This window comes from Nerophis ophidion, linkage group LG10 (assembly GCF_033978795.1).
Source record: "Nerophis ophidion isolate RoL-2023_Sa linkage group LG10, RoL_Noph_v1.0, whole genome shotgun sequence".
Taxonomy (NCBI): domain Eukaryota; kingdom Metazoa; phylum Chordata; class Actinopteri; order Syngnathiformes; family Syngnathidae; genus Nerophis; species Nerophis ophidion.
This window is the reverse complement of record NC_084620.1, coordinates 618,130-645,000: the sequence shown is the minus strand read 5'-3', so window position 1 is coordinate 645,000 and position 26,871 is coordinate 618,130. Positions and strand designations below refer to the sequence as shown.

The 26,871-nt window shown below is 42.0% G+C and overlaps 1 protein-coding gene across 2 annotated transcripts in view; it reads right to left on the bottom strand.

Annotated features, from left to right (window-relative positions):
• lhfpl3 (LHFPL tetraspan subfamily member 3) overlaps positions 1–26,871 on the bottom strand; it is a 37,466-nt gene that overhangs the window by 1,849 nt on the left and 8,746 nt on the right. For both annotated transcript variants that reach the window (XM_061911976.1, XM_061911977.1), the window contains exon 2: positions 1,729–1,959. In XM_061911976.1, the coding sequence (XP_061767960.1) occupies positions 1,729–1,959 (231 nt within the window). The remainder of the gene's footprint in view (positions 1–1,728; positions 1,960–26,871) is intronic.

Below are 26,871 nucleotides of genomic sequence, written 5' to 3'. Positions count from 1 at the left end.
TGAGTTTGCCCAACCAATCTACATGTATTTTGTGGACTTGGAGAAGGCATTTGATTGTGGTGGTCCGCTCCCTGTATGGTCCGTGTCAGCTTGGTCCGTATTGCTAGCAGTAAGTCAAAACCTGTTTCAAGTGAGGGTTGTACTGTGTCATGGCTGCTCTCTGTCACCAATTCTGTTCAGAAAATCTATGGATAGAATTTCTCGTCAGGGGGTTGAGCGTAGACGGTTTGGCGGCTGCAGTCTTAGGTCTCTGCTTTTTGCAGGTGATGTGATCCTTATTGCTTCATCTAACCAGAATCTTCAGCTCTCACTGGATCGGTTCGCAACCGAGTGTGAAGCGACTGGAATGAGAATCCGCACTTCCAAGTCCCGAGTCCATGGTTTTCGCCCTGAAAAGGGTGGAGTGCCATCTCTGGGTTAGGGAGGAGATCTTTATTTAAGTGGAGGAGTTCAAGTACCTCGGAGTCTTGTTCATGAGTGACGGAAGAGTGGATTGTGAGATCGACGAGTGGATCGGTGCGGCGTCTTCAGTGACCCTGTATCAGTCCATCGTGGTCTCAATTTACCGGTCGATCTACGTTCCCATCCTAAGCTATGTATGAGTTTTGGGTTATCACGGGTACATTTGGATGAAATGAGTTTCCTCTGTGGGTGGCGGTGCTCTCCCTTAGGGTGAGAGGCTCTGTCATTCAGGAGGAGCTCAAAGTAAAGCCGCTGCTCTTCCACATTGAGAGGAGTCCGATGAGGGGGTTTGGGCATTTGGTCAGAATGCCCCCTGGAAGCCTCCCTCGGGAGGTGTTTAGGGCACGTCTGACCGGTAGGAGGCCATGGGGAAGAGCCTGGGAACGCCTCAGGATCCCCGAGGAGGAGCTTTGACAAAGTGGTTGGGGAGAGGGAAGTCTGGGCTTCTCTTCTTTGGATGTTGCCCCCGTGACCTGACATCTGCTAAGCGAAATATGGATGGATTGATAGTAATGTGCCTCCCCGCTACTAGTTGGCGTAGCGAATGTCACAGTTAAACTCAAAAGATCCGACCAAACGTCTGGTCTTACCCGCTACTATTGGCTTATAGCTAGAGATGGACATAACTTAGTTTTTCTAACCATTAGAAGGAAGAAACTAAATTCGGAGGACAGTGCTGAGAAGAACTGGATGATATTCATTGAATTAAAAAAAAGAATCTTCAAAAACATGACACAGCGTGGTGCCAGCTAACTTGGTAAAGCAGGTGAAAGTTAGCACTGCTAGACTGCACCATACTGAAGCAGAAGAGTTGATAACGCCGGCTAAGGAAGTAGAAAACGTCTAAACGGCGGAATTGCAGCCATAAAAATTAAACATGAAATAACACCCTTCCTTTGGTACACAGGTGTCAAACTCAAGGCCCGGGGGCCAGCTCTGGCCCGCTTTATCATTCTATGTGGCCCACGAAAGCCTGGAAAAAATACTTATTTAATTTTTTTTTTACTAAATGCATTTGTTATTTCAATTTTGACAGAAAAAAATGCATATTTTAACGTTTAATATTATCTGATCATGCCAATTATGTTATTATTTGGTGTATTGCAAGACTATTTTAGTGAGATAAAAACAAATAGTTAAATATCTGCTTGTCACCTTTATTTATGATGTAAAGCAAGTAATACATAAAAAAAAAATCAAATAATCAAATGCATATGTATTTTGATTAATCATGATTCCTAGTGTGTCGCGTCCTTTGTGTCTTACTGTCTACCAGCAGCTCTTCGGACATGAGGCTGTCCTGGCGGTTCCCCAGCACAAAGGCCAGGAAGGAGAGGATGAGGGCGTCCATGATGCCCATGATAGCCAGGATGTAGGCCCAGCGCACCGAACAAGCGCCCAGCGTGTATTTGTCTGTCTGCTCCCCGCACATACGCTTCACCTCGTCGCTGTCCCAGCCGTCGGGGTATATCATGCAGCCCAGGATGAGACACGTTCCTGCAGCGGGAAGGAAAGATGGAAAACAATAAGTCCAGCTAGGTATGTTCAATAGGTTTTAATTTTAATATATATATATATATATATATATATATATATATATATATATATATATATATATATATATATATATATATATATATATATGTATATGTGTCTTGATTGGATTATCCAGAGAATAGTGCTCGATACCGTGGTAGAGCGCAATATGTAGGTGTGGGAAAAAATCACAAGACTACTTCATCTCTACAGAACTGTTTCATGAGGGGTTCCCTCAATCATCAGGAGATTTTAATGGAAGCATTCACATACAATGGTTTATATAGGGCACAGAGTGGGTGGGTACAAGCAGGCGTAGGGTGTGGTGATTGGCTCATGTGTTACCTAGGAGGTGTTTCCGTCTGTGGCGGCATGTTGAAATGATTTCACTGCGCTTGTTGAGGGATGATAGATCTGGATGATATATAATAAACAGTTTCTCTTTTAAGCATAGGTTGCATCTTTTATTACCACTGTTGTAAGGTGTGCTGGATGCAAGAATTTGCCATGTTATTGAATATTCAACATTATTGTCTTTGAGGTTCCAAATGTGTTTGCTGAGTTCTGTAGAATTCCGCAAAGTCTGGTTTCTAAAGGAGGCGTTGTGATTATTCCATCTTGTTTTGAACGCTCCTTCGGTTAATCCTACGTACGTGTCGGATGTGTTAATGTCCTTGCGTGTTACCTTTGCTTGGTAAACGACTGATGTCTGTAAGCACCTTCCGTTGAGAGGGCATATATATATATATGTGTGTGTGTGCTGTGTGTTAGCGGGCCTGGCTCGCAGGGTGTAGTGATGCGTCTAGTGCAGCATGCTAGAGAGACGTTGCATGTAGGGATGCATGTGACGCAAAGCTCCTGCCGCTGACCAACCCAGCTGGGTAAAGGAAGCCGAGTGCGTAAGCCTTCCGAGGTCAGTACAAAGCCTCTCCTTCACCAAGACCCCTCACCTTGCCTCCCCGTGGCAACACACGGTAACTGGAGTCTTGCGACTTCAGGCTAAAAGGTAGGGGATCGATCCGCTGCCTTGCGGGTAAGTCCAGGAAGACAAAGGCTAGGGGAGCACACCCTGAGAGAAAAGCACCGTGATGGAGGCACACGTAGGCGGGCCACGACAGACTGATGGTGCCGGCGGCCTCCTGCAGCTGTGAAGAGGTGCTGGTTGTCCTGGGTTTCCCCCTTGCCACTAGGCTCCATCTCTTTGTGGCGAAGATAGTGCGGCTGGGAACTGTGCACTCCCAGAGGCACTTAAAAAGTATCACCGCACAGGTCTCTGCTTCTGAACTTGTTGGATCCAGAACTGCAATTGGATTCTAAAGCAAAAAGTCTGACGGCGTCAGGATGTCTGATAACGGGGGCAGGTTAGAATGAACTGGGAGCCTCTAGTTAGATCCCTGCACGTCAGCGATTCAGGGCTATAATGGTCGCTATCAGCTGGGAATTGAGTGGCAGCTGATTTCGGCAGACCCCTGTATGACTGAGCAGCCCTATTTAGGAGCCACACTGCTCACCCCAAAGTTGGGGAAAGGCCTAGAAAAGGTGGCCTAAACATTGCCCACTCTTCACACCCTGGGTAGGATACCGCACCTACCGGGACATTCCACTACCGTGGTCGAAAAACAAAAAGTAAACAAGTTCCCCTGAAATTGGCTACATGGAACATTAGAACCCTCCTGGACAACAATCCGGACCGGCCGCAAAGAAGACTGCGCTTGTTGCTGCTGAGCTCAGACGTTATGGAATTGACATCGCCGCTTTGAGTGAGACCAGACTTCTGGATGAGGGATCCCTAAAAGAAGAAGGCCAGGGTTATACCTTTTTCTGGAAGGGTTACCCTACAGAAGGACCGCATCACCATGGTGTTGGTTTGGCAATAAAAAACAGCCTGCTACCCAGTTTCACTGAAACACCTACCGGCATAAGTGAAAGACTCATGTCTGTCCGTATCCCCCTGGCAAAACACCGCTACGCAACTCTTCTCAGTGCCTATGCGCCAACTCTACCATCCGAGAATGAGGCAAAGGACCGTTTCTACCAGGAACTAGATGAGGCTCTACAGCGCATCCCTAGCAGTGACAAAATCGTCCTGCTTGGTGATTTTAATGCCAGGGTGGGGAAAAACCACTATGGAAAGGATGATTGGGAAGCATGGTATCGGGAAGGTCAACAGCAATGGCATGAGGCTACTCAGTCTCTGTGCTGAGCCTGACCTGACAATCACCAACACAATCTTCCAACAGAAAAATAAACACAAGGCTTCCTGGATGCACCCACAATCCTAGCAATGGCATCTGCTGGATTACATCATCGTGAGACGCAAGGACACCAAGGACGTACATATCACCCGCGCAATGCGAGGTGCTGATTGCTGGACTGACCACCGCATGATTATCTCCAAGTTGCGAGCGTCAGTACGTCTCCCTGTTCGTCTCTGAAAAACTGGCAAGAAGCGATTGGTCTGTGCCAGACTTGAAGCAGACGAGGCCCGGAACAGCCTTCGATCCTCCATTGCAGGAAAGCTGCAGGAACTCGACCCCTTCCTGAGCCCTGAAGGCAATGTTGATGGCAATTGGACCAAGCTTAGCTCAAAGCTCTACGAGACTGCAGCCGAGACTATTGGCTACCGCCGTAGGAGGCATCAGGACTGGTTTGACGAAAACTCAGAATCCATCAGAACCATACTGAACACCATGCACAAGGCCCATAACTTAGCCCTGAACAACCCTACATCTGTCAGGCTAAAGCAGCACTGGAGAACATCAAGGAAGGAGGTACAGCATGTCCTACAAAAACTGAAAAATGACTGGTGGACTGACAAGGCTCAAGAAATCGAACATTTTGCAGTGAAGAACGACATGCGCAACTTCTATAATGCTGTGAAAACCATCCACGGCCCCAGGAACTCCTCTCACTCACCTGTGAAGTCGGCTGATGGTTTAACCCTCATAAAGGACCAGAAAGAAGTTGTGGACAGATGGGCGGAACACTTCCAGACACTTTTAAACCAACCTGCCACCTCTGATCTGGCAGTGCTGGATGAGCTGCCCCGCTACCCAACTATTGAAGAACTGGATCTTCTGCCAACCTTCTCTGAAGTCTGGGCTGCAATTAGGTCACTAAAGAACAACAAGACCCCTGGCCCGGATGGCATCCCTGCAGAGATCCTTAAACAGGGAGGCTATCTCTGTACCAGAGCAATTTTCCATTACATTGCTGATATATGGAACCGCGGAGCAGTCCCCCAACAATGGCGGGATGCAAATGTCGTAACCATATATAAAGGGAAGGGTGAGAAGTCTGTCTGTGGAAATAGTAGAGGAATATTCCTCCTATCTGCTGCTGGCAAGGTTCTTGCCAAAGTGATGCTGTCAAGACTCATACGAAGCATAACAGAACACCTGTTGCCTGAGTCTCAATGTGGCTTCAGGAAAAATCGCAGCACTGTGGACATGATTTTCAATACACGCCAGCTACAAGAGAAGTGTCAGGAGCATCATCAAGATCTGTACATGGCGTTTGTGGACCTATCAAAGGCCTTTGATACGGTCAACAGAGACTTGCTCTGGGCGGTCCTTCTCAGGGTTGGTTGCCCGCGGAAGTTTGTAAACATCCTGCAAAGTTTCCACGAGGGAATGATGGCTCAGGTAACAACAGGAGGACTGCAGTCTAGGCCTTTCATGGTATCCACAGGTGTCAGACAGGGTTGTGTACTTGCACCTGTGCTATTCAACATCTTCCTTATGAGTGTCACCTGGCTACTGCACAAAGAAGTTGAGGGAAGCAGTGGGGTGTTGGTGGATTACAGGTTGGATGGAAGCTTATTTAACATCAGAAGACTGCAGGCGGCTACCAAGGTTAAAACTGTGAACATTGTGGAGTTATAGTATGCTGATGATTGTGCCTTCGTGGCACATACATCAGAGGCTCTGCAGGCGACGCTAGCAGCTGCTGTGAAGGCCTATAGTAGACAGGGTCTCACTGTGAACACTGTAAAGACGGAAGTACTCTGCCAGTGGAACTCCCCTCCGCCAACTCGACCACCATCACCTGTCTTTAACATCGATGACAAGCCCCTAGCAATAGTCCCTGACTTCAAATGTCTTGGGAGCATCCTCTCCGAAAACTGCAGCATGGACAATGATGTTCAAAACCGAATAAGGTCTGCCTCAGCCTCTTTTGGTAGAAAGCGTAAGAGGGTGTATGTGAACAAAGACCTCAGCATACGTACCAAGGTGGCAGTCTACCAAGCCATCTGTGTCTCCACACTATTATATGGCTGTGAAGCTTGGACCCTGTATCGCCGCCACATCCAACAGCTGGAGAACTTTCACATCAAGTGTCTCCAGCGGATCCTTGGGCTGACATGGCGTGATCGTGTGCCACACACGGAAGTCCTTGGCAAAACTGGTGCCAGGAGCATGGAGGCCACTTTACTCAAGTACTAATTGCGGTGGCCTGTTGATAGACTTCCGCGACAACTACTGTATGGTCAACTTCATCATGGCCAGAGATCTGCTGGAGGCCAAAAGCGGAGATATAAGGACCAACTGAAAATAACTCTCAAGAGGTGTGGAATACAACACTCACAGCTGGAAAGCTCTGCCTCAGATCGCCCTATCTGGAGGCAACTTTGTCATGAAGGACTTCAACATTTTGAAGAGGAGAGAAGAGCAGCAATGGAAGGGAAACGCCAGAGGAGGAAGATGGGCCTTGCAGCCAAGACCACAACAAACACTATCTTCATATGCCCCCATTGCAATAGACCATGTGGCTCTCATATTGGACTTTTTAGTCACCTCAAAACCCACCAATAAAAGAAGTGGAAGTCATCATCGGATACGATGGACTACCATAAGTAAGCAAGTGTGTGTGCTCCAGCACCCCGAACGGGACAAGTGGTAGAAAATGGATGGATGGTGTGTGTGTGTGTGTGTGTATATATATACACTATATATATATATATATATATATACAAACCCTGTTTCCATGAGTTTGTTAATTGTGTTAGATGTAAATATAAACAGAATACAATGATTTGCAAATATTTTTCAACCTATATTCAATTGAATGCACTACAAAGACAAGATATTTGATGTTCAAACTCATAAATTAGATTTTTTTTAATTTTGCAAATAATAATTAACTTGGAATTTCATGGCTGCAACACGTTCCAAAGTAGTTGGGAATGGGCATGTTCACCACTGTGTTACATCACTTTGTCTTTTTACAACACTCAATAAACTTTTGGGAACTGAAGAAACTACAGTAATTGTTGAAGCTTTGAAAGTGGAATTCTTTCCCATTCTTGTTTTATGTAGAGCTTCAGTCATTCAACAGTCCGGGGTCTCATAATGCGCCACACATTTTCGATGGGACACAGGTCTGGACTGCAGGCGGGCAAGGAAAGTACCTGCACTCTTTATTTACGAAGCCACGCTGTTGTAACACGTGCTGAATGTGGTTTGGCATTGTCTTGCTGAAATAAGCAGGGGCGTCCATGAAAAAGACGGCGCTTGGATGGCGGCATGTGTTGTTCCAAAACCTGTATGTACCTTTCAGCATTAATGGTGCCTTTGCGGATGTGTAAGTTACCCATGCCTTGGGCACTAATGCACCCCCATACCATCCCAGATGCTGGCTTCTGAACTTTGCGTCGATAACAGTCTGGATGGTTCGCTTCCCCTTTGGTCCGGATGACACAATGTCGAATATTTCCAAAAACAATTTGAAATGTGAACTCATCAGACCACAGAACACTTTTCCACTTTGCACCAGTCCATCTTAGATGATTCCGGGCCCAGAGAAGCCGGCAGCGTTTCTGGATGTTGTTGATAAATGGCTTTCGCTTTGCATAGTAGAGCTTTAACTTGCACTTACAGATGTAGCGACGAACTGTATTTAGTGACAGTGGTTTTCTGAAGTGTTCCTGAGCCCATGTGGTGATATCCTTTAGAGACTGATGTCGGTTTTTGATACAGTGTCGTCTGAGGGATTGAAGGTCACGGTCATTCAATGTTGGTTTCCGGCCATGCCGCTGATGTGGAGTGATTTCTCCAGATTGTCTGAACCTTTTGATGATATTATGGACCGTAGATGTTGAAATCCCGAAATTTCTTGCAATTGCACTTTGAGAAACGTTGTTCTTAAACTGTTTGAATATTTGCTTAAGCAGTTGTGGACAAAGGGGTGTACCTCGCCCCATCCTTTCTTGTGAAAGACAGAGCATTTTTTAGGAAGCTTTTTTTATACCCAATCATGGCACCCACCTGTTCCCAATTAGCCTGCACACCTGTGGGATGTTCCAAATAAGTGTTTGATGAGCATTCCTCAACTTTATCAGTATTTATTGCCACCTTTCCCAACTTCTTTGTCACGTGTTGCTGGCATCAAATTCTAAAGTTAATGATTATTTGCACAAAAAAAAATGTTTATCAGTTTGAACGTCAAATATGTTGTCTTTGTAACATATTCAACTGAATATGGGTTGAAAATGATTTGCAAATCATTGTATTCTGTTTATATTTACATCTTAACACAATTTCCCAACTCATGGAAATGGGGTTTGTATATATATATACATATATACAGTCTGGCAAAAAAGTATTTAGTCAGCCACCGATTGTGCAAGTTCTCCCACTTAAAATGATGACAGAGGTCTGTAATTTTCATCATAGGTACACTTCAACTGTGAGAGACAGAATGTGAAAAAAATACATCCAGGAATTCACATTGTAGGAATTTTAAATAATTTATTTGTAAATTATGGTGGAAAATAAGTATTTGGTCAACCATTCAAAGCTCTCACTGATGGAAGGAGGTTTTGGCTCAAAATCTCACGATACATGGCCCCATTCATTCTTTCCTTAACACGGATCAATCGTCCTGTCCCCTTAGCAGAAAAACAGCCCCAAAGCATGATGTTTCCACCCGCATGCTTCACAGTAGGTGTGGTGTTCTTGGGATGCAACTCAGTATTCTTCTTCCTCCAAACACGAGGAGTTGAGTTTATACCAAAATGGATACATGGATGATACAGCAGAGGATTGGGAGAATGTCATGTGGTCAGATGAAACCAAAATAGAACTTTTTGGTACAAACTCAACCCGTCGTGTTTGGAGGAAGAAGAATACTGAGTTGCATCCCAAGAACACCACACCTACTGTGAAGCATGGGGGTGGAAACATCATGCTTTGGGGCTGTTTTTCTGCTAAGGGGACAGGACGATTGATCCGTGTTAAGGAAAGAATGAATGGGGCCATGTATCGTGAGATTTTGAGCCAAAACCTCCTTCCATCAGTGAGAGCTTTGAATGGTTGACCAAATACTTATTTTCCACCATAATTTACAAATAAATTCTTTAAAATTCCTACAATGTGAATTCCTTGATTTTTTTTCACATTCTGTCTCTCACAGTTGAAGTGTACCTATGATGAAAATTACAGACCTCTGTCATCATTTTAAGTGGGAGAACTTGCACAATCGCTGGCTGACTAAATACTTTTTTGTCCCACTGTATATATTTATATACATATTATATATATATTCAACTGCCACTATATACAATTTTAAGAGTATAATTTTCAATTACACATTTAAAACAATTTATAGTTATTGACCAAATGTCATTTATTATTTTGATTTAATTTAAATATGTAAGTGAATTATTACATTTATATTTTTTGTTTTAAATTTAGATACAATTTAAATAAATAATTCCCCAAAACACTTATCTAAATCCTTAATTTTTGTTTAAAAAACTATACCGTTCCAAGCTATGTTTCATTCATCCATCCATCCATTTTCTACCGTTTGTTCCCTTTTGGGGTCGCGGGGGGGCGCTGGCGCCTATCTCAGCTACAATCGGGCGGAAGGCGGGGTACACCCTGGACAAGTCGCCACCTCATTGCAGGGCCAACACAGATAGACAGACAACATTCACACTCACATTCACACACTAGGGCCAATTTAGTGTTGCCAATCAACCTATCCCCAGGTGCATGTCTTTGGAGGTGGGAGGGGCCTATCCCCAGGTGCATGTCTTTGGAGGTGGGAGGGGCTTATCCCCAGGTGCATGTCTTTGAAGGTGGGAGGAAGCCGGAGTACCCGGAGGGAACCCACGCATTCACGGGGAGAACATGCAAACTCCACACAGAAAGATCCCGAGCCTGGATTTGAACCCAGGACTGCAGGACCTTCGTATTGTGAGGCAGACGCACTAACCCCTCTCCCACCGTGAAGCCATGTTTCATTCAATTTATAGGATTTATTATGCTTGCTGACGTGGCGTCAAGGTAGTTTTTTTGGATGGATGCTTCAAGTAGGAGGAGTGCGCCATCAATCTGATTGATGCGGGAGTGAAATTTACGATGTAATCGCATCTAAAAGGAAGTTGTGTCTGCGTGGACTTACATTGATATTGTAAGTGCTGCATTCATCATTTAGAAAGAGACATGTTTTGATCAAACTCCAAGGTTAAACTTTTGTTAAAGAATTAAATATGTTTGAAATGATTGTCAAAATGTGAAATTTTATTTGTATATATGTTGTCTGTCTATCTGTGTTGGCCCTGCGATGAGGTGGCGACTTGTCCAGGGTGTAAACCGCCTTCCGCCCGATTGTAGCTGAGATAGGCACCACCGCCCCCCGCGACCCCAAAAGGGAATAAGCGGTAGAAATTGGATGGATACTTAAAATATAAATATGTACTACTACTGATGATGTAGAATTCAATGTAGAGCCCCATCACTTTAGTCTTATGCTGCCACCTAGTGGTGTGGATGATATTACAGTTTCTTACAGGAAGTTATTCATCAGTTTATTTTGGTTTTGTTCAACTCCCAAATTTCCCTTTTTCCAGTGTTCACTTGCATAATGTTTGTTTTGTTTTTTCTGCTTCCTTGCAAGCACACAGGAGAGGCGATTTTTAGCTCTTTTTTTGTTTGTTACAAGATTGATGCAGCCCTAAAAGTCTAATAAGTCATTAAACATCAACCTTTTTTTTAAAAAAAAACTGTTATTAATTGTACAGCTTGAATCGTAGTGAAAAACAGACCAAATAATAAGCATTTTTATGTTGTAGGAGGAGGTCTTCGCTCTTGTGATGGATGATGCCTCCTTCATCCTAACATTCTTAAAGGAAGCCTTCCTCACATGTGGGAGTGTGAAGATGGTGGGTAGGAGGAGGCGGTTGCCATGGCAACGGAGACAGATACTCTCTTATGTATGGCAATACATGCTTGAATGCAGCAGACATACAGAGGAAAAGGGAGAGCACGCTTGTCACATAGAGGATCTTTGACTAGCAGTAGGTGCATGAAAACAGCACAAGTAGTAGGTACTCAAAAACAGCAGCGTGCTCCTGATATTTAAAGGATCTTTGACGAGCAGTGGGGGCTTAAAAACCGCAGACATATGGAGGATATTTGACTACTCGTAGGTCTTATCTTACTGATAGGATGCAGTGTGTCTCCCATAACAATGTGACCTCGGACTACGTTAAGGTAACGTGTGGAGTTCCCCAGGGTTCGGTCCTTGGCCCTGCACTCTTCAGCATCTACATGCTGCCGCTAGGTGACATCATACGCAAATACGGTGTTAGCTTTCACTGTTATGCTGATGACACCCAACTCTACATGCCCCTAAAGCTGACCAACACGCCGGATTGTAGTCAGCTGGAGGCGTGTCTTAATGAAATTAAACAATGGATGTCCGCTAACGTTTTGCAACTCAACGCCAAAAAAACGGAAATGCTGATTATCGGTCCTGCTAGACACCGAACTCTATTTAATAATACAACTCTAACATTTGACAACCAAACAATTAAACAAGGCGACACGGTAAAGAATCTGGGTATTATCTTTGAGCCAACTCTCTCCTTTGAGGCACACATTAAAAGCGTTACTAAAACGGCCTTCTTTCATCTCCGCAATATCGCTAAAATTCGCTCCATTCTGTCCACTAAAGACGCTGAGATCATTATCCATGCGTTTGTTACGTCTCACCTCGACTACTGTAACGTATTATTTTCGGGTCTCCCCATGTCTAGCATTAAAAGATTACAGTTGGTACAAAATGCGGCTGCTAGACTTTTGACAAGAACAAGAAAGTTTGATCACATTACGCCTGTACTGTATATACCTTTATATACATATATACATACATATATACCTATACTGTATATACCTTTATATACATATATACATACATATATACCTATACTGTATATACCTTTATATACATATATACATACATATACACCTGTACTGGCTCACCTGCACTGGCTTCCTGTGCACTTAAGATGTGACTTTAAGGTTTTACTACTTACGTATATAATACTACACGGTCTAGCTCCATCCTATCTTGCCGATTGTATTGTACCATATGTCCCGGCAAGAAATCTGCGTTCAAAGGACTCCGGCTTATTAGTGATACCCAAAGCCCAAAAAAAGTCTGCGGGCTGTAGAGCTTTTTCATTTCGGGCTCCAGTACTCTGGAATGCCCTCCCGGTAACAGTTCGAGATGCCACCTCAGTAGAAGCATTTAAGTCTCACCTTAAAACTCATTTGTATGCTCTAGCCTTTAAATAGACTCCCTTTTTAGACCAGTTGATCTGCCGTTTCTTTTCTTTTTCTTCTATGTCCCACTCTCCCTTGTGGAGGGGGTCCGGTCCGACCCGGTGGCCATGTACTGCTCGCCTGTGTATCGGCTGGGGACATCTCTGCGCTGCTGATCAGCCTCCGCTTGGGATGGTTTCCTGCTGGCTCCGCTGTGAACGGGACTCTCGCTGCTGTGTTGGATCCGCTTTGGACTGGACTCTCGCGACTGTGTTGGATCCATTGTGGATTGAACTTTCACAGTATCATGTTAGACCCGCTCGACATCCATTGCTTTCCTCCTCTCCAAGGTTCTCATAGTCATTATTGTCACCGATGTCCCACTGGGTGTGAGTTTTCCTTGCCCTTATGTGGGCCTACCGAGGATGTCGTAGTGGTTTGTGCAGCCCTTTGAGACACTAGTGATTTAGGGCTATATAAGTAAACATTGATTTGTTGATTGATACTAAGCAACAGCAGACAAATATTATCTTTTGACTGTATAGGTATACTTAAAAACAGCAGAGTGCTCATGTTATATAAAGGATCTTTGACTAGCAGTGGGTGCTTAAAAACTGCAGACAAATGGAGGATATTTGACTACTCGTAGGTACTAAACATCAGCAAACACAAATGGTCTTTGACTGTATTGGTACAGTATACTTAAAAACAGCAGAGTGCTCCTGTTATATAAAGAATCTTTGACTAGCAGTAGGTACTGAGAAACCACGGCCTCAAAGGATCTTTGACTATATAGGTACGTATAAACAGCAATGCGTTCCTGTCATATAGATTACCTATGACTCGCAGTAAGTACCTAAAAACAGCGGACAGAGTGGATCATTGACTAGTAGGTTGTACTGCGAAACAACATAGTGCTCCTGTTGTATAGAGGATCTTTTACCAGTAGTAGAAACTTAAAACAGCATATATATGGAGAGGATCTTTGACTTTTGTAGTAGGTACTTAAAACAACAGTGTTCCTGTTATATATATTTATCTTTGACAAGCAGGAGGGGTTTGAAAAGAGGCTCTTTAACCAGTATTAGGTGCCTAAACAGCATTGTGTTCCTGTAATGTAGATGATCTTTGACTAGCAATACAATCTGCAAAACAGCACGAATATAGAGGATTTTTCACCCGTGGTTGCTACTTCAAAACGGTGGTGGTTCTGTTACGTAGAGGATTTTTGCCCAGCAGTACATGCTTAAAAACCACAGACATATAGAGCAGTGTTTTTCAACCACTGTGCCGCGGCACACTAGTGTGCCCTGAGATTGTCTAATTTCACCTATTTGGGTTAAAAATATTTTTTGCAAACCAGTAATTATAGTCTGCAAATGATGTGTTGTTGTTGAGTGTCGGTGCTATCCAGAGCTCTTCCATATCAGTAGGTGGCAGCCGGTAGCTAACTGCTTTGTAGATGTCGGAAACAGTGGGAGGCAGCATGCAGGTAAAAAGGCTTCTAATGCTTAAACCAAAAATAAACAAAAGTGGGTGCTCCTAAGAAAAGGCATTGAAGCTTAGGGAAGGCTATGCAGAACCCAACTAAAACTGAACAGGCTACACAAGTAAACAAATCGAGAATGCTGGACGACAGCAAAGACTTACTGTGGAGTAAATACGGCGTCCACAATGTACATCCGAACATGACATGACAATCAACAATGGATGAAAACAACTGAAATATTCTTGATTGCTAAAACAAAGTAGATGCGGGAAATATCGCTTAAAGGAAGACATGAAACTGCTACAGTGAAATACCAGCAAAAAAAAGAGAAAAAGTCACCAAAATAAGAGTGCAAGACAAGAAGTAAAACACTACACACAGGAAAACAGCAAAAAAGTGAAAATAAGTCATGATGTGATGTGACAGGTGGTGACAGTACACCAGGGACGTGCACATGATTATAGAGGGGCAGGGGCTCAAAGTCAGAAAAGGGCAGGACATTTTTTTTGGGGTCCTTTACACAATATGGAAATTAATTTAAAATTAAATTTGCTAATAGGAAGCTAACTACTTAGCTGTGTGTGATTGCCATTTCTTTTGTGTCAACAATAATTCACATTATCATAGGCTTGGAAGACATGAAAAGCAACAAAACACTGGTTTATTATTAGGCTATTTATTGTTAAAGATAAGCACTTTAATATTGAACATTGAACAGTGCAACATGAACTTTGAAAAAAATAATACTAATAAATACCCAAATTGAAAAAGCTTAAATGTGAAAATCTGTCCTTCTACCCTTAACTTGATGAAAACACCATCAAGTTGTAACTTATGGTCTTTCTCACTTAATGCTCAGACTAAACAACTGAAACGCAATACAACTTTATATCTAAACCTCTACTGTGAGAGAAATGTGATCCGCCGTAAACACAGTGCATTTCATTTTGAAAATTGACCCGATGTTTTATTTTGTATTTTGTACACTACTTCCTGTCCCGCACGATCCGCTCTGCTCTGTGCGGAATTGATGTGCCGTGCTCAATTGATGCGCCGTGCTCCGACGTCCGGCAAAAACAGAAGCTGACACATTGAATAATACAATAATACAGCGTTTTTCTGAAATGTTACTCATATTAGATGCTGAATAAGTGGACGGCGACTAGACCATAACTCACAGGTTCAAGTTGCTCCACTGTCACGTCTCCTCAGGCCGCAGTTGGCTCTCTCTCTCTCACTGACTCGCCCTCTCTGTCTCTCTCTGGCAGAAGCGCAGGCTCAAACAACCCAGCATTACAAGAAAACGTGGAGTTTTTGTAGCGCTGTTTTTTTGTTTTGTTTTGTTTTTTACATAACTAACAGGAATTTATTAATGTTGTTTAAAGACAACAATAAATAAAACACACACAGGCAGAGGGCACTTTTTAAGACGAGGCAAAAAAGGGCAGGGGCTCAAGCACCCATTGATTGATTGATTGATTGATTGATACTTTTATTAGTAGATTGCACAGTTCAGTACATATTCCGTACAATTGACCACTTAATTGGTAACACCCGAATAAGTTTTTCAACTTGTTTAAGTCGGGGTCCACGTTAATCAATTCATGTATTATTTTCGGGTCTCCCCATGTCTAGCATTAAAAGATTACAGTTGGTACAAAATGCGGCTGCTAGACTTTTGACAAGAACAAGAAAGTTTGATCATATTACGCCTGTACTGTATATACCTTTATATACATATATACATACATATATACCTGTACTGTATATACCTTTATATACATATATACATACATATATACCTGTACTGGCTCACCTGCACTGGCTTCCTGTGCACTTAAGATGTGACTTTAAGGTTTTACTATTTACGTATAAAATACTACACGGTCTAGCTCCATCCTATCTTGCCGATTGTATTGTACCATATGTCCCGGCAAGAAATCTGCGTTCAAAAGACTCCGGCTTATTAGTGATTCCTAGAGCTCAAAAAAAGTCTGCGGGCCATAGAGCGTTTTCCGTTCGGGCTCCAGTACTCTGGAATGCCCTCCCGGTAACAGTTCGAGATGCTACCTCAGTAGAAGCATTTAAGTCTCACCTTAAAACTCATCTGTATACTCTAGCCTTTAAATAGACCTCCTTTTTAGACCAGTTGATCCGCCGCTTCTTTTCTTTCTCCTATGTCCCCCCCTCCCTTGTGGAGGGGGTCCGGTCCGATGACCATGGATGAAGTACTGGCTGTCCAGAGTCGAGACCCAGGATGGACCGCTCGTCGGGACCCAGGATGGACCGCTCGCCTGTATCGGTTGGGGACATCTCTACGCTGCTGATCCGCTTGACATGGTTTCCTGTGGACGGGACTCTCGCTGCTGTCTTGGAGCCACTATGGATTGAACTTTCACAGTATCATGTTAGACCCGCTCGACATCCATTGCTTTCGGTCCCCTAGAGGGGGGGGGTTGCCCACATCTGAGGTCCTCTCCAAGGTTTCTCATAGTCAGCATTGTCACTGGCGTCCCACTGGATGTGAATTCTCCCTGCCCACTGGGTGTGAGTTTTCCTTGCCCTTTTGTGGGTTCTTCCGAGGATGTTGTAGTCGTAATGATTTGTGCAGTCCTTTGAGACATTTGTGATTTGGGGCTTTATAAATAAACATTGATTGATTGATTGATGTGTGCACGTGCCAGCAGTACACCTACTTTGAGACAAGAGCTATAGTCATGCATGCTTTCTTATGCTTTAAAGTCATATCCAACAACTGCGACAACCACATCTTACTGTTAAGTGAGTTTCAATTTTAAAAAATGTCTGCTTGTGGTGTGCCTCTGAATTTTTTCAACGCAAAAAATGTGCCTCGGCTCAAAAAAGGTTGAAAAACACTGATATAGAGGATCTTTAACTCGCGTTTTTGCTGAAAAACAGCAGAGCGCTCTTGTCATATAGAGGATCTTTGACTAGTGTTTTGCTGTAGGTTTTGTCACCCCCCCGCCCCCAATTCGAAGGAGAAAGTTTCCACATATACCTTACTTCATACTTGTTAGTGCTCAGTTGTGTGTCAAAAGCGAGGAAAAGAAGGTATGAAAAGAGGACACGTTAGAAGTTAGCGATGTGAAGTGCAGCAAACCCCCTCCCCCCCCGCCCCAAAATAAATAAATAAAAAAACTTGAAAGGGTGACGGTGAAGGAAACAAGGACACGCGTTGAAACATTCACAAGAATCCGCCATAGGGAGTCATTAAGGCCGACATTAAGCAACATGCTTTTTGCCTCGACAACTGTAACGTATTATTTTCGGGTCTCCCCATGTCTAGCATTAAAAGATTACAGTTGGTACAAAATGCGGCTGCTAGACTTTTGACAAGAACAAGAAAGTTTGATCACATTACGCCTGTACTGTATATACCTTTATATACATATATACATACATATATACCTGTACTGTATATACCTTTATATACATATATACATACATATATACCTATACTGTATATACCTTTATATACATATATACATACATATATACCTATACTGTATATACCTTTATATACATATATACATACATATATACCTATACTGTATATACCTTTATATACATATATACATACATGTATACCTATACTGTATATACCTTTATATACATATATACATACATATATACCTATACTGTATATACCTTTATATACATATATACATACATATATACCTATACTGTATATACCTTTATATACATATATACATACATATATACCTATACTGTATATACCTTTATATACATATATACATACATATATACCTGTACTGGCTCACCTGCACTGGCTTCCTGTGCACTTAAGATGTGACTTTAAGGTTTTACTACTTACGTATAAAATACTACACGGTCTAGCTCCATCTTATCTTGCCGATTGTATTGTACCATATGTCCCGGCAAGAAATCTGCGTTCAAAGGACTCCGGCTTATTAGTGATTCCCAAAGCCCAAAAAAAGTCTGCGGGCTATAGAGCATTTTCCGTTCGGGCTCCAGTACTCTGGAATGCCCTCCCGGTAACAGTTCGAGATGCCACCTCAGTAGAAGCATTTAAGTCTCACCTTAAAACTCATTTGTATACTCTAGCCTTTAAATAGACTCCCTTTTTAGACCAGTTGATCTGCCGTTTCTTTTCTTTTTCTTCTATGTCCAACTCTCCCTTGTGGAGGGGGTCCGGTCCGATCCGGTGGCCATGTACTGCTTGCCTGTGTATCGGCTGGGGACATCTCTGCGCTGCTGGTCCGCCTACGCTTGGGATGGTTTCCTGCTGGCTCCGCTGTGAACGGGACTCTCGCTGCTGTGTTGGATCCTCTTTGGACTGGACTCTCGCGACTGTGTTTGATCCATTGTGGATTGAACTTTCACAGTATCGTGTTAGACCCGCTCGACATCCATTGCTTTCCTCCTCTCTAAGGTTCTCATAGTCATCATTGTCACCGACGTCCCACTGGGTCATTATTGTCACCAATGTCCCACTGGGTGTGAGTTTTCCTACCGAGGATGTCGTGGTGGTTTGTACAGCCCTTTGAGACACTAGTGATTTAGGGCTATATAAGTAAACATTGATTGATTGATTGATACCCTTGTGAAAGAGATCTTGATCTCAATGGGTTTTTTATCTGGTTAAATAAAGGTTCTATTTATTTGCAGGGCTGCAGAAGTATTTTGGTGTCTTCAGCCAACAGAGGACGAGGACATTGGGTGAGAAAAATAATTGACATGGACAATAGTTTTCTTTGAAACTTATTATGAATGAATGAATGAAATAAGTTTATTTCGGTCATATAATCAATCAAATCAAATCAATCAACCATTGTGTGTGATCAGTTTTACCGTACTTGTTATATGTATACAATAATGCACATTTACACATAAAAGAAAAGAAAAAGAATGACCAAAAAAGGAATAGGCTGAAGCCAAAGCTTATATTTGCCTATCCTATACCTTCACAGAAAATTAGATTGCCTGGAACATCAACATAAAAAAATAAATAAATCAAAAATCAATGGGATGAAAGTAATTGTGACTATATTTTATAATTTTCAATTATTTCACCTTTCAATGTTTTCTTAAACCTTACCAAATAATTGCATGTCTTCAGCTCATCACTGAGCTTGTTCCACCATTTAACTCCTAAAACTGTAATACATTTATTATGCTTCAAATGCAGAATTTTGACACGTCACAGGTCCCTTGTGTGGAGGACAGAGCAGGCCGCCTGTTTAGTGACGGTCCCTTAGGATCTTAACCAACCAGCTGCTCTGCTTCTGCTGATTAGGGGCCTCATTAAGTTGCAGAGACCCCCAGAAAGACCTCGTTATTTCCCCGTCAAGACCCTGCTGTCAGGCAAGTGGACACACCATCATCATCATCATCATTTAATTTAAAGGGCACCTCAGTGGTACAACCATTAGACCTTATCCAAGTTTAAGTCTAAAAAATAAATACATAGAAAAAGATATAGGGGTCTACATATACTTATTTTTATTTCAAATGTTCAAATTACAGATGGATCAATCTTCACCACACCCTAAAGCAGTGGTTCTCAAATGGAGGTAAGCATTCCCCTGGGGGTACTTGAAGGTATGCCAAGGGGTATGTGAGATTTTTTTTAAATATTCTAAAAATAGCAACAATTCAAAAATCCTTTATAAATATATTTATTGAATAATACTTCAACAAAATATGAATGTAAGTTCATAAACTGTGAAGAAAAAAAATACAACAATGCAATATTCAGTGTCGACAGCTAGATTTTTTTGTGGACATGTTCCATAAATATTGATTTTAAAGATTTCTTTTTTGGGAAGAAATGTTTGGAATTAAGTTGATGAATCCAGATGGATCTCTATTACAATCCCCAAAGAGGGCACTTTAAGTTGATGATTACTTCTATGTGTAGAAATCTTTATTTATAATTGAATCACTTGTTTATTTTTCAACAAGTTTTTAGTTATTTTTATATGTTTTTTTTCCCAAATAGTTCAAGAAAGACCACTACAAATTAGCAATATTTTGCACTATTATACAATTTAATGAATCAGAAACTGATGACATAGTGCTGTATTTTATTTCTTTATCTCTTTTTTTCAACCAAAAATGCTTTACTCTGATTAGGGGGTACTTGAATTAAAAATGGAGGTAAGCGTACCCCTGGGGGTACTTGAAGGTATGCCAAGGGGTATGTGAGATTTTTTTTAAATATTCTAAAAATAGCAACAATTCAAAAATCCTTTATAAATATATTTATTGAATAATACTTCAACAAAATATGAATGTAAGTTCATAAACTGTGAAGAAAAAAAAAATACAACAATGCAATATTCAGTGTCGACAGCTAGATTTTTTTGTGCAAATGTTCCATAAATATTGATGTTAAAGATGTATTTTTTGTGAAGAAATGTTTGGAATTAAGTTGATGAATCCAGATGGATCTCTATTACAATCCCCAAAGAGGGCACTTTAAGTTGATGATTACTTCTATGTGTAGAAATGTTTATTTATAATTGAATCACTTGTTTATTTTTCAACAAGTTTTTAGTTATTTTTATGTTTTTTTTCCCAAATAGTTCAAGAAAGACCACTACAAATGAGCAATATTTTGCACTATTATACAATTTAATTAATCAGAAACTGATGACTTAGTGCTGTATTTTATTTCGTTATCTCTTTTTTTCAACCAAAAATGCTTTGCTCTGATTAGGGGGTACTTGAATTAAAAATGGAGGTAAGCGTACCCCTGGGGGTACTTGAAGGTATGCCAAGGGGTATGTGAGATTTTTTTTAAATATTCTAAAAATAGCAACAATTCAAAAATCCTTTATAAATATATTTATTGAATAATACTTCAACAAAATATGAATGTAAGTTCATAAACTGTGAAGAAAAAAAAATACAACAATGCAATATTCAGTGTCGACGGCTAGATTTTTTTGTGCAAATGTTCCATAAATATTGATGTCAAAGATGTATTTTTTTTGTGAAGAAATGTTTGGAATTAAGTTCATGAATCAAGATGGATCTCTATTACAATCCCCAAAGAGGGCACTTTAAGTTGATGATTACTTCTATGTGTAGAAATGTTTATTTATAATTAAATCACTTGTTTATTTTTCAACAAGTTTTTAGTTATTTTTACATGTTTTTTTTCCCCAAATAGTTCAAGAAAGACCACTACAAATGAGCAATATTTTGCACTGTTATACAATTTAATTAATCAGAAACTGATGACTTAGAGCTGTATTTTACTTCTTTATCTCTTTTTTTCAACCAAAAATGCTTTACTCTGATTAGGGGGTACTTGAATTAAAAATGGAGGTAAGCGTACCCCTGGGGGTACTTGAAGGTATGCCAAGGGGTATGTGAGATTTTTTTTAAATATTCTAAAAATAGCAACAATTCAAAAATCCTTTATAAATATATTTATTGAATAATACTTCAACAAAATATGAATGTAAGTTCATAAACTGTGAAGAAAAAAAAAATACAACAATGCAATATTCAGTGTCGACAGCTAGATTTTTTTGTGCAAATGTTCCATAAATATTGATGTTAAAGATGTATTTTTTGTGAAGAAATGTTTGGAATTAAGTTGATGAATCCAGATGGATCTCTATTACAATCCCCAAAGAGGGCACTTTAAGTTGATGATTACTTCTATGTGTAGAAATGTTTATTTATAATTGAATCACTTATTTTTCAACAAGTTTTTAGTTATTTTTACATGTTTTTTTTCCCCAAATAGTTCAAGAAAGACCACTACAAATGAGCAATATTTTGCACTGTTATACAATTTAATTAATCAGAAACTGATGACTTAGAGCTGTATTTTACTTCTTTATCTCTTTTTTTCAACCAAAAATGCTTTGCTCTGATTAGGGGGTACTTGAATTAAAAAGATGTTCACAGGGGGTACATCACTGAAAAAAGGTTGAGAACCACTGCCCTAAAAGATGAATTATGATCAATTCAAGTGAAATAATAATGTATTTTTATTGAAAATAATATTCTAACACAAGATAACAGCTGTAGTACAACTAATTATAATAACACATTTAATCAATATAAGATTCAGTTTTTTTCCATTGCTTAAAACGATTTTTAATATTAGTCATGGTAAAGTTTAGGGAAACATACTTCAAAAATGCATTAATCATTTTGTATATTTTATGTATTTATGTAGTTTGTCTGTATTAGAATACAGCTCCTTAATTAATTCATCAGGTATTTTTATTCATTTTTTTATTTATTCATTTTTGAAAAATGGGCAAAAGAGGTTTGACACTTAAGAATGTTATGATAGTTTATATTTGGCGTTATCTTAAATATGTCTTGGCAAAAATGAGTTGGTACGTTGAAAATTATTGACAATATGTTTTTAATGTGTATTTAATTAAAATGTTCCCAATGAAATGGAGATGGTATTTAAATGTTTTTGTAATTATTTCAAAAATATTTATATATTATTTTAAATATATTTGACTTTAAAATGTTACAAATGTCATAGTTTTGCTTTAATTAAAATGTTTATTTGCATCTAATTGTCGAATGTATCAAGTAATTTCAAAAATCATTTATTATCCATCCATCCATCCATCATCTTCCGCTTATCCGAGGTCGGGTCGCGGGGGCAACAGCCTAAGCAGGGAAACCCAGACTTCCCTCTCCCCAGCCACTTATTATAGTTTTTGTTATTTTATGTACTTCCAAAGACATGCACCTGGGGATAGGTTGATTGGCAACACTAAATTGGCCCTAGTGTGTGAATGTGAGTGTGAATGTTGTCTGTCTATCTGTGTTGGCCCTGCGATGAGGTGGCGACTTGTCCAGGGTATACCCCGCCTTCCGCCCGATTGTAGCTGAGATAGGCGCCAGCGCCCCCCGCGACCCCGAAAGGGAATAAGCGGTAGAAAATGGACGGATGGATGTTTATTTGGAAAAAATTGCGGTTTTGTTGTTCGAGGCTTCAACATTTTAAGATACATTAGTTTAGGACTTAACTATCAAAAATATTTCAGTGAGCCTCTCAATAAAAGGAAACGTTGAAATGAGAAGAAAAAACACTCTTGAATTTTTTTTTTCCCCAAAATTGGAAAATTTAAAATTTTGCACTTACATGATAGGCGACAGTCATATTAAGAGACAGAAGAAACGGCATAAACAGTAGTCAGTCCCAAATTGGGTTTATTTAAAGTCTCGGTTTGTGTCTCCACAGCCAAAGCGGTGTTTAAAAAAAACATCCATCCATCCATCAGTCATCTTCCGCTTATCCGAGGTCGGGTCGCGGGGGCAACAGCCTAAGCAGGGAAGCCTAGACTTCCCTCTCCCCAGCCACTTCGTCTAGCTCTTCCCGGGGGATCCCGAGGCGTTCCCAGGCCAGCCGGGAGACATAGTCTTCCCAACGTGTCCTGGGTCTTCCCCGTGGCCTCCTACCGGTTGGACGTGCCCTAAACACCTCCCTAGGGAGGCGTTCGGGTGGCATCCTGACCAGATGCCCAAACCACCTCATCTGGCTCCTCTCCATGTGGAGGAGCAGCGGCTTTACTTTGAGTTCCTCCCGGATGACAGAGCTTCTCACCCTATCTCTAAGGGAGGGACCTGGAAACTCATTTCGGCCGCTTGTACCCGTGATCTTATCCTTTCGGTCATGACCCAAAGCTCATGACCATAGGTGAGGATGGGAACGTAGATCGACCGGTAAATTGAGAGCTTTGCCTTCCGGCTCAGCTCCTTCTTCACCACAACGGATCGATACAACGTCCGCATTACTGAAGACGCCGCACCGATCCGCCTGTCGATCTCACCATCCACTCTTCCCCCACTCGTGAACAAGACTCCTAGGTACTTGAACTCCTCCACTTGGGGCAGGGTCTCCTCCCCAACCCGGAGATGGCATTCCACCCTTTTCCGGGCGAGAACCATGGACTCGGACTTGGAGGTGCTGATTCTCATTCCGGTCGCTTCACACTCGGCTGCGAACCGATCCAGTGAGAGCTGAAGATCCCGGCCAGATGAAGCCATCAGGACCACATCATCTGCAAAAAGCAGAGACCTAATCCCGTGGCCAGCAAACCGAATCCCCTCAACGCCTTGACTGCGCCTCGAAATTCTGTCCATCAAAGTTATGAACAGAATCGGTGACAAAAGACAGCCTTGGCGGAGTCCAACCCTCACTGGAAATGTGTTCGACTTACTGCCAGCAATGCGGACCAAGCTCTGACACTGATCATACAGGGAGTGGACCGCCACAATAAGACAGTCCGATACCCCATACTCTCTGAGCACTCCCCACAGGACTTCCCGAGGGACACGGTCGAATGCCTTCTCCAAGTCCACGAAGCACATGTAGACTGGTTGGGCAAACTCCCATGCACCCTCAAGAACCCTGCCGAGAGTATAGAGCTGGTCCACAGTTCCACGACCAGGACGAAAACCACACTGTTCCTCCTGAATCCGAGGTTCGACTATCCGGCGTAGCCTCCTCTCCAGTACACCTGAATAAACCTTACCGGGAATGCATTGTTCAAATAAACAATACAACAAAAACAAATTATGATTTCTCCATTCATCCATCCATTTTCTACCGCTTATTAGGGGGCGGCATGGCGTAGTGGGTACAGCGGCCGTGCCAGAAACCTGAGGGTTGCAGGTTCGCTTCCCACCTATTGACATCCAAATCGCTGCCGTTGTGTCCTTGGGCAGGACACTTCACCCTTGCCCCCGGTGCCGCTCACACCGGTGAATGAATGATGAATGAATGATTGGTGGTGGTCGGAGGGGCCGTAGGCGCAAACTGGCAGCCACGCTTCCGTCAGTCTACCCTAGGGCAGCTGTGGCTACAGATGTAGCTTACCACCACCAGGTGTGAATGAATGATGGGTTCCCACTTCTCTGTGAGCGCTTTGAGTATCTGACAATAGAAAAGCGCGATATAAATCTAATCCATTATTATTATTATTATTATTATTATTATTATTCCTTTTGGGGTGGCAGGGGGCGCTGATGCCTATCTCAGCTAAAATCGGGCGGAAGGCAGGTTACACCCTGGACAAGTCGCCACCTCATCGCAGGTATTATAATTTAGATTTCTTTAACGTAATAAATAGGGGGGAAAACTCAAAAAAGTGTTTGATTCTTGAGAATGTTATGATTTTGGTATATTTAACTTTATTTAAAATACTGTATCTTGTTGCATGGGGCTTCACGGTGGCAGAGGGGTTAGTGCGTCTGCCTCACAATACGAAGCTCCTGCAGTCCTGGGTTCAAATCCAGGCTCGGGATCTTCCTGTGTGGAGTTTGCATGTTCTCCCCGTGAATGCGTGGGTTCCCTCCAGGTACTCCGGCTTCCTCCCACTTCCAAAGACATGCACCTGGGGATAGGCCCCTCCCACCTCCAAAGACATGCACCTGGGGATAGGTTGATTGGCAACACTAAATGGGCCCTAGTGTGTGAATGTTGTCTGTCTATCTGTGTTGGCCCTGTGATGAGGTGGCGACTTGTCCAGGGTGTACCCCGCCTTCCGTCCGATTGTAGCTGAGATAGGCGCCAGAGCCCCCCGCGACCCCAAAAGGGAATAAGCGGTAGAAATGGATGGATGGATGGATCTTGTTGCATGCTCAATTTTAGCTGTTTTTTTTTATTTTTATAAATGGGTTTGTTTTTTTTAATCTACATTTATTGTGAAAGCTTACCTTTTGTCAGCTCTTTTTTTGTCAATACGCATTTGCTGTTGATAAACGCACCAACCTGCCACCTTTGCAACTAGCGCTCCCCACAGGACTGGAGTGGAACATCTCCCACATTTAGCACTGGCTTGTTTTTATTTTGAAGTAGTTTCCAGTTTAAACTCTCAGCAACAACGTTACTGCAATCTCAGCCCCAAATAAATTTGATAAAAATACATACTTTATCATTTCTGTGCATTTTAATTAACCAAAGCCATCATTTCTTTAGTGTGTCTTTGTTTACTGGCAGCATAGTTGTCGAACATCACCTCTGTATGTTATTTCCACTTCTGCCTCTGAGGTGTGAAAGTCGTCTGCGGCGCCGTTGTTAGATCCCCGCCCTGACGACGCCGCAATCCAAACCGCCGGTCCCGCGTGCAACCCTGAAAACATTCTAATGTGCTAACGGCTAAAGTGGCGCTTGTGCTGATGTTTAAAAATGGAATATAAAATCACGGCTCAGACAACTTGTGCAGTCCTAGAATCTAGGTTGTGTGTTCTATTTGCAGCATTTGTTCATTTTTATGTATATTTGGTTATTGACTAGTTTGGATGTCGGCTGCCATTCCGTGACCTCACTGTGAGCGTGCACGTTTCCTGTCAAATTGTTAGCGCACGTTAATGTCAACGACCTCCTCTGGCTAAACCTGATTTGCAGGCTGCTGGCGACCTCCATCTGCACCGTGTCGTCTTCCGCCCGCCCATAAAACATCCCCTTTGACGGACACCTCGTTTATTTGTCTCCTGGAAGCCATGTTTGTGTTGTTTATTGACTTGAGCTCAGCAACTTGTCAATGACAAAGCTAAGGAGAAGTCACAGATTGGTTACTGCGCCTTTAAATCCTCATTAGGGAAAGCAGGTGATCCACTTTAATCCTCAAAGTTGGTCTGTGGTCCTGATCCGAAGAGACCCGATGATTCCCTGCTGACTAAGCTGGATTTTAAATTGACTTCCGTCAACAATTTTCTCTTTTTTCTAAAGAATGAGTAGAATAGAATAAGCTTTTATTTTCATTGCACATTAGTTAAAGGCCTACTGAAACCCACTACTACCGACCATGCAGTCTGCTTCACAGTAGGTATGGT